The following is a 14,594-nucleotide window of genomic DNA, read 5'->3' as shown; positions in this document are numbered from 1 at the left end:
CATACATAGCAGCTGAGAGGCCATGAGCCCACCCAGCCTGCCACTGAGCCACTGTGTCAGTTCAGGGAGCAAGAGCCGGGAGACAAATGGAAAAGCCACAGGACAGTCCCACCCTCAGCAGCCTTCCTCTGGGTCTATGGTAGACATCCAGTAAGGGTGTTCGGCTTCTCTGGAGAAGCCAGCTGCCACAAGAGTGAGATGAGAGCTAAGGCAACTAGCTGCAGGTGTTCTCTGCTGCTGAGCCTGGGAGAGCTGCCACAGGGGTGCAGTGGGCAAGGGTCAGGGCACCACAGGGAAAAGAACCCAATCCTACCCCCAAATCACCCCTAGGCCAAGCTGCGACTAGAGATGGAGATGGAGCGGATGAGACAGACCCATTCCAAGGAGATGGAGAGTCGGGATGAGGAGGTAGAGGAGGCCCGGCAGTCATGTCAGAAGAAGGTAAGGCTTTCTGTTTCCCTACCTTAGCCACATTTTTTTCCATTGCTGGTTGGGTCCAGGAATTTCCTTTCAGAATCCTAGCAGTGGCTGGGATATGTTTTCTCAGAGTCTGTACAACTTAGGCCCTTGAAGAACTAGTGCACCTTACTCTGTGCTAAGCAGCAGCCTACCCTGAGTCCCCTGTGCAGCCAGCTAGCCTGCCCCTCTAGGGGCAGAATGAGGGTGCTTACTGGGATAGGGTGCTGGCTGGGATAGTCACTGCATGGCCCGCCAACCCCTCTCTCTCCCAGCTGCTTTGAAGCTCTAGGAACTTCAAACTCAAGGTCTGAGCCCTCTACACCCCACTGTTTTTCCAGAGTGGGGGGCTCACAGGGGAAGGGGTTTGGCTGGCTCTGGACACTGAGAGGATTAATGGGCCTCTGTCCCCATGGTACTGCAGTTAAAACAGATGGAAGTGCAGCTGGAAGAAGAGTATGAAGACAAGCAGAAGGTCCTACGAGAGAAGCGGGAGCTGGAAAGCAAGCTCACCTCGCTCAGCGACCAGGTGAGTGGACACTGCAGGTTGGGACCTGGCCATTCCTGCCCACTTGCCTTAGGAGTGGGATCTTAGGGATTGAAATCTGGGATTGTGGGGTGAGGGCTGGGCTTCAGAGAGCCCATCGTCATCAGTTGGGGAAGGGAAGGCCACCTTATATGGCGCAGGTAGGCATGATGTCACTTCCACTGTTGTTGCTTGTTAGGACTGAGGAGTACTAGGGCCCTTTGGTGGGGCCCAGAGCCCCAACTTCTGGTATCCACCCAGGTGAACCAGCGGGACTTTGAATCAGAGAAGCGGCTCCGGAAAGACCTGAAGCGCACCAAAGCCCTGCTGGCGGATGCCCAGATCATGCTAGACCACCTGAAGAACAACGCACCCAGCAAGCGGGAGATCGCCCAGCTGAAGAACCAGGTATCCTGCAGAGAAATCATCAGCCCCTGGGCAACTTAGCTTATTTTTACAGTTCTTATTCTCTCCCTCCTGCCTGTCTCAGTGTTTCTTGAGTCCTTGGGAAAGAAGGTAAAGGAAAGGACAGAGAAGCCACTCTTCACGAGCAGACTCCTCGGGGTCTGTGCTTGCTGTATGGCCTGACCACTAAGTGGGGTAGTGGGGAGAGACCAGAGTGAGGGTGCTTGAATGGGTTGGTACCCACCATCCCTGTCGTGGGAGGAGGTACCCATGTGTGCACCACAACAGGTGGCAGCCCCAGGGTGTGAAGTGAACAGAGAGAGGGCACCTGGGGTCCCTCTTTCCTGCAAGCCTCCTGCCCTCAGGGAATGGCTGACGTCTCTCCCTGGGGTGGGGGTGGCTCTGTGTCCAGCTGGAGGAGTCAGAGTTCACCTGTGCAGCAGCCGTAAAAGCACGGAAAGCAATGGAGGTGGAGATCGAAGACCTACACCTTCAGATTGATGACATTGCCAAAGCCAAGACAGCGGTAAGGATCTGGGGTGCAGGGCCAGGCTTGGGAGCTGAAGGGGAAATAACCTGTGACAGTGGCCCCTTTCATCCCAGACAGGAGCCCTTCCCCAGCCAGGTCCCTACATACCAGCACTTTCTGCAGGGAGTGCAGGCCTCCCCTCTGCCTCTCCCCACTCAGAGCAGGGGCGTGGGATTGGGGGGGGGGGTGTGGTGGAAGAGGAAACGAGCAAGGAAGGGTCCATCTCCTGTTTAACCACCTGCCTGTGGGAGCTTGGCCACAGGCCCCAACACCATAAATAAAGGCAGCTAATGTGGCTGAGGGATGTAAACAGGTGCCTGGAGATTAGCAGAAGCACCGATAAGAGGATGGGATGGCTCTGTTTCCCTCCCCTTCCCCTGGCCAGCCCACTGACAAGCCCAAGCGGCAGCTAATTAGAGCTCTTATTTAATGCCTTCCTTTTAATTCCCCACCTCTCCCACGGCCCATCTATCGGCTGAGAGTTCATTACTGAGATGCGGCCACCAGTCCCTCCTTGAGCAGGGAATGGGGCAGGGGAGGAGGCTGGGCTTGCTCTTGGCTCCACGCCCCCTCACCCCAGAAGCTGGTCACCCAGCTGCCGAGAGATGCCAATCTCCCCGGCTTGATTTATCCCCATGACATTTGTGCTCCTCAGCAGTTTTCAGGTGAGTAATTCAAATTCCTTAATTGTGTTAAAAAAGGCTGTTATAAAATTACCATTTTATTTAAATCCGAGTTAATAAATTTCTTGGCGGAGGCTTCCCCAGCTCCCCACAGCCCGGTAACAAGATGGATGGGGCAGAGAAGGAGCCAACGCAGTCATTTTGGTTTGGAATTACAGGCTAATAGATTCATTCATTTCCTGAAGCTGCTGTTGGCTGTTCTTCCCCTCCCCCACCAGGAGTGGTCTGGCTGCGGGGCTGGACAGCCAGGGAGTGGGCTGTCCCCGGGGGAGGAGAATCCCGGCCAGCAGAGCTTCCCAGACCTGAGGGATCCTTCCCTAGGGCCTTGAAGGGACTGCGAGTAGGCAGGTTGGAGCCTAGATTGCTAGCGTCAGGACGATAGGACTTTTGTTCCGGACCTTTTCTGCCTTCTCATTAGCCTCCAAAGAACTGCCAGACAGCAGCTGTCACCTAGCCCCTGTCTGCCTGAGCTGCAGAGACAGTCCTTTCCGCACCATCCAGGCCCAGAGCAGGACAGATAGCTCCCCGAGTATCCCTGGAACGTGCTCCGGTGGGTGGACCTAGCTCCCTCATTGCCTTCTTCCCACTGGAGGTGGCATGGGGAGTTTTGGACCTGCCACCTGGGGCCATGAGTCACACCAGGGCTGATGCCCTCTGATCTGTCTCTACCTCCATCCAGCTGGAGGAGCAGTTGAGCCGCCTTCAGCGTGAGAAGAACGAGATCCAGAACCGGCTAGAGGAGGATCAGGAGGACATGAACGAGTTGATGAAGAAGCACAAGGCAGCTGTGGCTCAGGTACCAGGCAGGAACCTCCCCTGCCCCCCCATGCTCTATGGACACTGTCCTCTGGTCCTCCTCGAAGGTCTCCAACACACCCTTCTTTCCTTTCGGAAGATTGCAATACCTGTGTGTCTTGGCACTCAGTGTGGCGACCAGGGGGCTAGATTTGGTGTTTGTGGGGATCCCACTTCAACACTCACTCCTTTCCCAGGCCTCCCGGGACCTAGCTCAGATGAATGATCTCCAAGCTCAGCTAGAAGAAGCCAACAAGGAGAAGCAAGAGCTACAGGAGAAGGTGAGGACCAGGGCCTCCTTTGGTAGAGTGAGAGTGACTGTGCGCCAGAGTCACTGTGTGTGGGCACAGAATCCCAAGCTCATAAGACAGCGCTTCCCCTGCCATCAGTAATCCACAAAGCAGTGTCAACTAGTGCGGAGAGGTAGGCTTGGAGCCATATCACCATAGTAGACATTTTGGCTTCAACTGCCTCATTTCACATTTCTATTCCCTCTCTGGTCCTTAGCTTTCTCCTTTCTCTCCAAAGGGCAAAATCTGTGCCAGCTCTGGGCCAGGTGGGGAAATGCTGCTGGCTTGGGGCCCCATCCTCCCACCACCCCTGTGTATCCCTCCCTCCCTCAGCCTTCAAGTCACCATGGCGATCTTGCCAGTCCCAGACTTTGCCCCCTCTACTTCCCAGCTCAGTTATTTTTTTTCTTCCTGCCCCTAACCCCTAGCTGCAAGCCCTCCAGAGCCAGGTGGAATTCCTAGAGCAGTCCATGGTGGACAAGTCCCTGGTGAGCCGCCAGGAAGCTAAGATCCGGGAGCTGGAGACACGCCTGGAGTTCGAGAGGACCCAAGTGAAGCGGTTGGAGGTAGGTGTTCTCTACTGGCCCCGAAAAGAGCAGGGCAGAGCTGCCCCAGCAGCTGGAGCTACGCATGCTCAGCAGGATTGGGCAGACCTGGGATGCTCCTCCGAGGCCTCTGCCAAGCTGCCAGGCCAGCTGCCAGGCGGGTGCCTTCTCCCCGCCCCCGCCAGGCCTGCTCTTTGGGCACTGTGGAGCCTGCCTGCTTTACATTCAGTTTCCGTGCTTGCTTTCTGCCAAGGGACCAGAGCAGCTTAGCTTTTCGTCTTCATATTTTCCTCCACCATGAGCTCCCTGCCCCCCCCCCCTCGAGTCCCCCTCTCTCGCTCTCTGGCAGGGTCATAAATATGCAGTGGATGGCGCCACTTCTGTGAGGGCTGAAGTCTGTTCTCTCATCTCACCGCTTTCTCTCCCTTCCCCTTTTTCCTCGCTCTTCCCTCCCTTCCCTTCTCTGCTTTTTCTCCTTCTCTTCATTTTTCCCCATTTTTGCCTAATTCTTTCTCCCTTTGTGTTCATCTCCTCCCCAGTCTCATTCTCCTTTCTTAGCCAGTTCTTCTGTCTCCCCTCCCTCTACTTTCATTCTCCTTCCTTCAATCCTTCTCCTTTTTCTGTTCACCTCTTTTCTTTTTATCTCTTTCCTCCCAACTGTAATCACCGTTCTCTAGATCCTTTCTGCCCCCATCTCCCCCCCAGCCAGCATGCTCCAGCCCCCTGCCTCTCAGGTAGGAAGAAAGAGGCAGGCAAAATGGTCTCTATAGTCTATATCCCTCTTGCCCTATTTTTAGACAGACGTGTGTCTAAGCACCCCCTCTGAGCTTGCAGACATGTGTCTAAGCACCAGGAGTCTCCCCTGAGAGCTGTGCTGATGGGTCAGATGCCTAGGGGCATCTCTGCCATGGCCCCATCGACCTCTAGTCAGTGGAACAGCCACTAGCGTGGAAACAGGTGACCTTGGGCAGTGGACATCCAAAGAGCATCAATAACTTTTACCTAGGAGTAAAATATGGTTGAACCTCCCAAGATAGGGTTACGGTCCTCAGGAGAACAAGTTAGAGGAGACTTAACAACAGTTCATGTTCTGCTCTGGTAGTATTTTGATCAGCATTTTACATACAGGAAGGGTTAAGGAGGCCGCCTAAAGTCACAAGGCTATCGGGGGGCCGTTGGTCTGGTGGATATGGAGCCAACTACTGTTCACTTGTCAGCCTCATTCCATTTCCTCAGCACTCACTCTCAGTTTGCCTTCTGCTCAGAGGGGCAACATTTTGGGTTAGATGCATAGAATGGTAAACATAAATGGCCTTACACTCAGTAGAAATATAGACGCTGAGGGCCTCCCCGGTGGCGCAGCGGTTGAGCGCTGGGTTGTGAAGATGCCCGCGGCCTCTGCCGCGCCGGTTCAATCCCCGGCTGCTCCCCGGCCACCGGAGGAGGGTCCCACATGGCGCGCAGACCTCTCCTGCCGCCCGCTGCTCCCCTCAGCAGTGTACTTCGGTCCTTCTGCCTGCTCTGCTCCCCGCTCTGGCTCTGGTGAATTCTCTCACCCTCCCGCGCTTCTGACTGTACCCAGTGCTTGTATAAATAAATAAATAAATCTTAAAAAAAAAAAAAAAAAAAAAGAAATATAGACGCTGAGGGCCCAGAGGTGAGGCCCCCATGGCTGGTCAGTGGTAGAACCAGGATTAGAAGCTGCTCCAATCTGCCCTAATCTCCAGGTCATTTCTTGCTCAGCATTCTATGGCCTGGCAGGGGAAATGTGTTTAGGTTTGTGGGGGAAGATTCACCAGGCTTCGAGGGATTAATCTGATGACCGTTTAGTCTCCTCCTGATCCAGGCACTCTCGGTAAAGACACTGGGTCTTCAAGTACAGGGTCTAGCTTTGGAAACTTCTGGGTTCCGGGTCTCTGAGGGAAGCCCTGCCGACTGTGGAGGCCCCACATATGGTGTCAGTATGCACAGGCCCCTGCTCCAGCCAGCACCCTCCTCCCCGCTGGGTGGTCATGATGATGACACCTCTCATCCTCCATGTGCCTTCACATATATTAACCTTATTTGGGCCTTAAAAGAGCCCCAGGAAAGTTGGTGTTATTTTCCCCATTTTATAGGAAAGCAAAGGAAGCTGCTTTTGCTTTTTCCTTTATAAAGTGGCTTTACTTATTTGTTCATGTAGGTAGTGAGTGGTGCAGCCAGAGCTGGACCCCAGCTGAGGGAAGCCCCGCTGCCCCTCCCTCTCCCTGGCTAATGAGTCTCTCTTCCCCACTTCCCTGCCCAGGGCCTGGCCAGCCGGCTCAAGGAGAACATGGAGAAACTGACTGAGGAGCGGGATCAGCGCGCTGCAGCTGAGAACCGAGAGAAGGAGCAGAACAAGAGGCTGCAGCGGCAGCTCCGGGACACCAAGGAGGAGATGGGCGAGCTTGCCCGGAAGGAGGCGGAGGCGAGCCGCAAGAAGCATGAACTGGTAATGCCCTCCCACCCCAGGACCCCGAGCTGGCAGCCTATGAACAAAGAAATCACAGGTTAGAGAAGTGGAGGGCAGAGAACAAGACAAGAGGACAGGTCAGAAAGCCCTGAGGGCAGGCCAGGGAGCCAAGTGTGGCTCTGGAGTCTCCACCGGGCAAGATGAGGCCTCAAGAGACCCGGCAGCACTGAGCACAACAAGCGCTGCAGGCTCGCAGCCTCTCACACTGGCCCCTGGGCCACAAGGGACTTGAGTCAGGCTTTCCCTGGGGCAGTTGGATGGGAGACTAGCCCTTCTGTCAACTGGTCTGCCCACTCTCCCTCCTAGGAGATGGACCTGGAGAGTTTGGAGGCTGCTAACCAGAGCCTGCAAGCTGATTTAAAACTGGCGTTCAAGCGCATCGGGGACCTGCAGGCTGCCATTGAGGACGAGATGGAGAGTGATGAGAATGAGGACCTCATCAACAGGTGAGAGGCGCTCTGTGGAAGCTGTGGCTCACGTGGAGACCCTCCAGACCTGTTCTACTAGCAGGTAGAACATCTGTGACCTTGTCTCCCTGTCAAGACACCACCAGCCCCCATTCCCTTTTTGCTAGACCCCAGCATGGATCCATCCTGCAGGGGCTAGGGGCAGGACGGGGGTGCCTGGATGAGACACCTCCCCTCCTGCTCCCTGTCCTCCCACCCAGGCCCCCACCCCCCACCCGGGGACCCAACTCTCCAGCTGTGCCTATTCGAGGTGAATTATTCCCCCCATTTAGCTGCATTTCCAGTGTGGCGCTTGCCCCACTCTGGGGAGAGCCAAGATTTAAGGGCCGTGGTGCCTTGTTACCATGCCAGAGATTTTTCTCTCATAAAATCCACCCAGGGAATGGTTTAGGAGAGAGAGATTTGTAATCTTAGGTTCAGGAAGAAGTCAGGAGCCAGGCAAACCTGCAGTTCAGGGGTGGGGTCAGGCCCTGAGGATTTTCTCAAGGCTGTCCCTGGCAGATACCCAGATCTGCTCCTTCCCACAAGTGGGCCCCACCACATCTTGCAGGCAGATTCTGGGCTGCTCAGGAGCCTGCTTGTTTGGGGCAGGGGAAAGGTATCCCCCTGAGGACAGCGCTGCATTCACCCCACCGCCTGCTCTCAGGCAGCCAGTGGCATCTCTCACTGAGGAAAGAGGAGTCCTTAAGCTGAGGGGTCTGCCTCCGCTTGCCCATTGATTTCTCTCTTTTTTCTGGCCTCCTTGCCCACCATTTTCTTTCTGTTTCCAGTTTGCAGGACATGGTGACAAAGTATAAGAAAAGAAAGAATAAACCGTGAGGACCGGAGCGCACGCGCTCTCTGCCTCTCCTCGCGTGGTGTCTAACCGCCCCTAACTCTGGGCTCCCACCCACGCCCCGCTGCATGCCGCATGCGGACACACAGCACCCCACCCCTGCAACCCCACCCCCACCCTGCGAGCCTCCTGCACTAACACTGCTGACTCTGTCCTGAGGGGAGGCCCTGCCTGCATCAGAGGCAGAGGGCCAGCGACAAGGTGTGCTTCCCCAGGAAGGCCGGGCTGGCCCTCCTGCCCTTCGTGGGTAGGAAGGGGCTCCACTGGAGAGGAAAGCTCAGCCTCATCCCACGGTACACAGTCTGCCCTCTCCTCCCTCAGAATCCAGCTGTAGTCACACCCCTGGCCTATTTCTCTGGGGAAAAGTCTGTTTGGGCTGGATGTATCCACATCCTTCAGCAGCTTTGGAACTTGAGCAGCCTGAAAGATCTGGGTATGTTTTGTTTTGTTTTGAAAGGTCTCCCACCTTCTTATGGTAGACACGGGTAGGAGATGAGGGGCATCTAACAGTTACTTGTTTGGAGAAAGCATTCAAGCAGCTAATCACGGGCAGCTCTGCTGTGGCAGGGAGAGGGAACATGGCCAGATGTGTTTACTCTACTCCCAGTGGGCACCTCGAGCAGAGGGAGGCCCCAGGCATTTATGATGGTGTGTCTGTCTGTCAGGTGGCAGGAAGCCCTCCCCTCTCTCCATCTCCGTCTTTCTGGGTGGGAGCTGGACAGTGGGTGCAGATGTGCAGGCCTTTGGGCTGATGTGGGTGTTCTGCCGTCAAGTTGGACAAGGCTATTTCTCGGAGGGTATTTTTCAGAGTAGTGTTGAGTTTCCTCCCCCACTCTCCTCCCTAGGCCAGGATGGGCTGGTGGCAGTGCAAAGGACTCCATGAGAGCTAATGATAAATGTAATAGTGTGTAACAGTGATAGAGGGCCGCTGGAGCCCGCTTGTCACACACAATTAATATCCCCTGCCGTTCTGTCTCCGTTTGTTTGTTCCCCCGCGATTCGGCTCCCAGTTAACTAATAGCACACGAGCCTGGACATAAATTGTATTTGACACGAGGTTTAATTCCGACCATTTAAAATTTCAACTGCCCCCTGAGCCTGCCTGCCCCTGGAGTTTGTTTACGGGCCTGATTATTTAAGGAAAAGAACCCAAACATCATCTCTATGTTTGAAACTCAAGAGAAAGAGAGGGCAGGCAGGCCAGCTTTTCAACCCATTTGCGTCTGTGAATATAAGAAGGAAATTCGTATTCTGGGCCCACAACCATCCGTCCCCTGTGTGTTCCTGCCCTGCCATCCTTGGGCTATAGGAGCTTCCAGGGCTGATAAAATGCGCATTTAAGATCATATTCTAAACCATTGGCAGGCATGTATACACACGCACATGCACACACACACACACACACATACATACATACACCCCACCCCCAGCCTGCACTTTGCAGGCGCATGGGGGCGTGCAGTCCTTGCTGGTTTCTGCTGATAGCAGAGAGTGGTGTGGCTCCTTCCTCAGCAGCTCTGGCCCCAGTTCCAAGTTATTGAGCGAGTGTGCTAAGGCGGGCAGAAAAATAATGTTTCGATTTACTTAGAGATACAGTTGTTATTGCCATAACCTTAATGAAAGCAGTAAACAGCACAGTATTAAGGGAGATTTATACAGAAACGCTTTTAACATGTAGACATAGATTTTGCGATGCATACAGCACCTCCTTTCTAAAGGCAATCAATATGGTTATGAACGGTGGTGATAAATTACAGGCTCTGAAGCTAGAGAAGGAGGTTTTTTGCACGGGTGTATAAATCAGGTGGTATTGGTGTTCCATGGGGCCCATGCACCATAGTAAATCTGCCAGGCTCGGGCGGGCACAGGGCTTGCATTAGCGGTTTCGGAGCTGTCTGCTAAACTCCTGTTTACCCGGGGCATCAGCCAGACTCGCCTTTGTTATAATTCTGTGTTTGACGGAAGTCCATAAAATATGCCTCTTTATTCCCTTCCCCACAAGCCGTGCTCTCTCACAGGCTCATGTGGTGGTTTCCTGTGTGTATGTACACACGCACGCATGCATACATGCACGTGCCCACATACTACACACACACACTCACGCATGCGTGCCTATGTGGCTATTTATTCAAGAACCTAATTCAGGAATGGGGTTGTTCCTGTTGACAGAGATGAAAGGAGATTTTTATCAGGGTGAAATCCTAGCGTATCCATAGCAGGGAAACACAGTAAGCAGATGTTTTGCAGAATTCTAGAAGTATTCTCACTCAAAAGTTCTCTTCAAGCCCCTATGCTTCGTGAGGGTGTTACCATGATACAGCCTCAGAATTTGACCCCTTTCCTGCAAGTGGAGAGGGCTCAGTGCAGCTTGTCCAAAAGAAGCACTGTGGAGCAAGAGCTGGGTGCTGCCTGAGGATAGAAAAGGAAACTTAGGGGACAAAGCCCCTGTCTGAGACTTTCCAGGCCCAACTGGATCTCCTGGGTGCAATGCAGCCTGAATCCTGAAGCTGTTGCTAGCCCTCAGGAAATACTGATGTCGCCTCCTTTTTCTTTCATACCTGCTTAAGGACCAGAGAAGTCAAAGGATGTGACCTGTAGTACCCAGGTTGGCATCACCATTAGCTAAGCAGACTTCAAGCTCAAGCTAACTTGAAGTTATATTAAAGCCCTTCTCTTATCTGCCCCATGGCCAGCAGCCAAAATTTTACTATAAAGACATGGAAAAAGGCAGCAGCTATAGCCACGTTTTGGGGAGCAAAGAAGAAACAGAATAGGCCTCAGGGAGTAGCGGATGGGCCCAGGATTCCTCTTTTAACCTAGAGCTATTTGGCTGTCATTAATGAGTGGATGGTCTCCCTATCATCTCATTGGGCGGGTTGGCTGAATAGCAGCCTATCACAGAATGTGGGGTGGGAGGTGTGGCCATGTTCTTTAGGGTCATCTTGGAGGCTGCCACAATGTGGCCTGCTGAAAGGGGACAGGGTCCTTGTGAATGGTGTGCTCTGTCTAACCTCTCTTCTCCACTCACTGAAGCGCATGCCACCCCGCACCCCACCCCACCAGGACAAACCTGTTATCACTTCAGCACTCCCTATTGGGCAGCGGGTGATCACCTTCCCCTTGGCCTTTCCTACCTTTCTGCTCCTCATCCCACAGCGAGGGTGACTCAGATGTGGACTCGGAGTTGGAGGACCGGGTCGACGGGGTCAAATCGTGGTTGTCTAAAAACAAGGGGCCTTCCAAGGCAACGTCTGATGATGGCAGCTTGAAGAGCTCCAGGTAAGCATGTGGCCTTGAGTTGGGAGAAAAGCCAGAGAGGGCAGGTCTCCTACATCTCTTGCCTGGTGTGTGCCTGGGGTACCCAGCTGTGCCCCTCACACACAGAAGGAGCGCGAGAGGCTTGGTTTCTTAGGGTCTGTGGCACCCTTGCTTTCCCCAGTTAATGCTTTCCTACCAGGTTCAGGGTTTAGTGTAGGTGTACCTTCATCTCCACTTATTCTTCGATAAATACTGATTTAACTACCTAAGAGCTGAGGCCCTTGGAATCAAGACTGGGATGGGGCACCCGGGGGACTCTCGATCCCGCACCCTAGCCAAGGCCAGCCTGCACCTCTGAGTCCTTTATAGGAGTAACGGCAGAAGGAGCTTTGGTTCCTGTCACAGCTCCAGACATGGTTGTCTTTCTCTGACCATTCTCTTTTTCTCCTAATCTTGACACTTCCCTCTCTCCCACGCTTCCTGATAACACTCATGTGCTGGGGAACTTACTCTTCTAGTTTCCAGCCCACTCACAGTCTTCTGACCATACAGCCAGGCATCCCTGGAATCCAGGGTTCCACCTCCATCTCTCACCTACTAGCCAGCATGACAGAAGGGAGGGTTCTCTGCTTTCTCTCCTCCTGTGGCCACATCTGTCCTGCTTGTTCCAGACCTAGTTCCTACCCTCCTCAGAGTCATCCTAACCTCCTAAAGTGCCTTCCTCTTCCCTCCCCAAAGCGGCAGGTAGGCTAGATAGAAAAAAAAAAACAAACACAAATCCCCCTCTTTCCCTATCTCCACTGAGGCCCCTTCCCAAGTCTAGCCCCTCACCGCAAGCACCCAGCAGTCCCCTCTAATTGGTTTAATTTATTCGGCCAAACAACATTTTGTTATTGCAGATAATGCTGCCTTCCCCGCCCCTCTGCCGTTCACCACAGCGTGGCAGGGAGGCTCCAGGTAGTTGACAATGAAATAAATTGAACTAAACGTTTTAGAGGGGGAAAAGTGATGAAATAGAACAATAGTCTAATTTACATGACATTCTCCATGAAGCTATTTTCACTGACGCAAATTATTTTGCTTCATTTCCTCCTCGGCTCTCACTGCCACTTTGCCAGGGCTGCTGCCGATTTCTCCTCCCTCCCCCTGGGGCTTTATTCTCCAGGTTTAATACTTGTTCCTCTTTCTCTCTCTCTCTCCATTTCTCTTTGCTGCCCCTAATCCACGACTGGCGTTCTCCTCCCCCAGAACGGCCCTCAACAGCCTCGGGAAGGAGGGCAAGGGGGTGGAGGAGAGGCCAGCCTCCGTGCTGAGCTCCCTGAGCTACCGGAAAAGGCTCACCCTGAAGGACTCCATCGGGGGCACTGGGGACGAGGACTCCCTCTTCACCACCCTGAGCGAGCGGGCAGCCTCCCCCGAGAGGCCACCCCGGAAGGCCCGCAAGGGCCCCAGGGAAGAGCCTGGCCAGGGCAGGAAGTCTGAGGAGCTGGACGAATGTGGCTCCATCTTCTCCGGGGTAGGGAGCCGTGCAGGGCGGGGGCTGGAGAAGCGGTGGGGCTCAGACTATGACCGGGCCTCAGCCGTCTCCGCACCCGTCAGCCGGGCCTCCTCGGCCACGCGGCGCGGCTCTGGTGAGGATGGGGCCCGCTCCTCCATGAGTTTCTCTCTGTCGGGCTCACCCATTTCCCGCCGCAGCACCTCCCGTCTCGACAGCCTGTCGAGGACCCTCAGTCCCTCCTTGAGCCGGGCCTCTGGCCTAGGCCGGGAAAGCCCTGACTCCCGCCTGTCCCTGGGCCGGAGCTACCTGGACGAGTGGGATGATGGAGCCAGTGTGGCCTTGAGCGAGGCCCACTCACAGTACAGCCACCCGTCGCTGGCTCGCAGTCTGTCGGTGCCACACCAGCCACGCGTGTCAGCCCCTGCCATGGATGAGCCGCTCAGCTCCAGCGTCCGCTCGGCCAGCCGTCACTCCTACCTGGACCCTGACCTGGAAGCTGCCATCAATGAGGTCTTGAGCTACAAACCCGTCCCATTCCAGCGGAGAAGCCTGGAGCCAGACTCTGAGGAAGACGACCAGAAGAGCATCCAAAGCACCCAGAGTGCCCAAATGGAGCCCCCAGAGCGAGCCACCAGCATCCGCCGCTCAGCCTCCGCTGCTGACATCTCTCGGTCCCGCAGCAGCAGGAAGAGCCGGAGCAAGAGAAGGAGCAGCACCAGCTCTAGCTCTGAAGATTCCTCGGAGCACAGGCGACGTAAGAAAGGGCGCTCTCGAAAGAGCAAGAAGAAGTCCAAATCGAGAAGAAAGAGAGCAGAGACCGATTCCGAGTCCTCTTCATCAACATCTAGTGCCTCTACTGCCTCGGGCCACAGTCGCTCAAGTGTGAAGAAGGGCCCCTCTGCAGAAAATGAGGAGGCTGGGCAGACACACCGGCAGTCTCGGAAGGAGGAGAAAAAGCGCAAGAAAGAGGTGGACAGCCTGATGATGCGGTACCTGTACCGGCCCGAGAGCGACTAGTGCAGTAGGTGGCAACTGGTGTGCAGTGCAGCATGGCGTGTACCACTTGGTGTGAACTAACATGCCCGCCCCACCCAGGCTCCTGCCTTCATCCTGGGCAGGCCTGGCCCTGGAGAGCCGCCTGGCTACCTGGGAGAGCAGGGCCAGCTCAGCGGGTTAGTCATTCTGTACCCTGAGCCCAACCAGTTGAACAGTCCCATTTATCAGGTCCCTACCCAGGAACCCACCAAGATATTTGCCATACTGTATTCACTCAATGCTCACACTAACCCCTCACAAAACAAGGGTCAGATGAGCCCCATCTTATAGAAGAGAAAGCTGAGGTTCAGGGAGGTTAAATCTCTTGCTAAGATCACAAAGCTCAGAGTGATGCTGCCAGAATTTAGTGACATCTATTCAACCTGGTCTTCACCACTTCTCAGTGATCTGAGGCAGAGAGTATATGGGAGCTTTTGTCCATGGCCCCATAGACTGGGCCAGGAGGAGTGCTCTAGCGATCCTCAGGTATAGATAGCTGTATCCATGGCATCAGCTATTGTGGGGCCTTTTGTTCAGCTCTCCCTGAGCACCATATGACCACCTTCCTCCCTGGCATGGACCTCCAGCCTAGGAGTGCAAGGCTCACAGGGCTACCCCCACAACAGCACCATAGCCTAAAGCAGACCCAGAGATGCCTGGCTCCCTCCTCAGCCCTCCCACCTGAAGCCCACACATGGGCGTCACCTCATCTCTGCTCATCTTACACAGTTTTAATGAATAGAAATTAGCAGCTGCTGAGTGACAGCCCCCTCCCGTCTCT

General features: G+C 54.5%; 1 protein-coding gene across 1 annotated transcript in view; it reads left to right on the top strand.

Annotated features, from left to right (window-relative positions):
* The window catches only part of LOC311188133 (unconventional myosin-XVIIIa-like), a gene marked incomplete at both ends in the record, with an annotated part of 37,150 nt that extends 23,355 nt beyond the window's left edge, over positions 1–13,795 (top strand). Inside the window, 12 exons of the mRNA XM_084259888.1 lie at positions 331–441; positions 881–985; positions 1,244–1,390; positions 1,800–1,913; positions 3,279–3,395; positions 3,592–3,675; positions 4,113–4,250; positions 6,514–6,699; positions 7,027–7,166; positions 7,958–8,002; positions 11,179–11,301; positions 12,529–13,795. Of these exons, the coding sequence (XP_084116014.1) occupies positions 331–441; positions 881–985; positions 1,244–1,390; positions 1,800–1,913; positions 3,279–3,395; positions 3,592–3,675; positions 4,113–4,250; positions 6,514–6,699; positions 7,027–7,166; positions 7,958–8,002; positions 11,179–11,301; positions 12,529–13,795 (2,577 nt within the window). The remainder of the gene's footprint in view (positions 1–330; positions 442–880; positions 986–1,243; positions 1,391–1,799; positions 1,914–3,278; positions 3,396–3,591; positions 3,676–4,112; positions 4,251–6,513; positions 6,700–7,026; positions 7,167–7,957; positions 8,003–11,178; positions 11,302–12,528) is intronic.
* Between the last annotated feature and the right edge of the window lie 799 nt (positions 13,796–14,594).

Source organism: Talpa europaea (assembly GCF_964194135.1).
Source record: "Talpa europaea genome assembly, contig: HAP1_SCAFFOLD_316, whole genome shotgun sequence".
In the NCBI taxonomy this organism is placed as follows: domain Eukaryota; kingdom Metazoa; phylum Chordata; class Mammalia; order Eulipotyphla; family Talpidae; genus Talpa; species Talpa europaea.
This window is presented reverse-complemented; position numbering and strand designations above follow the sequence as displayed.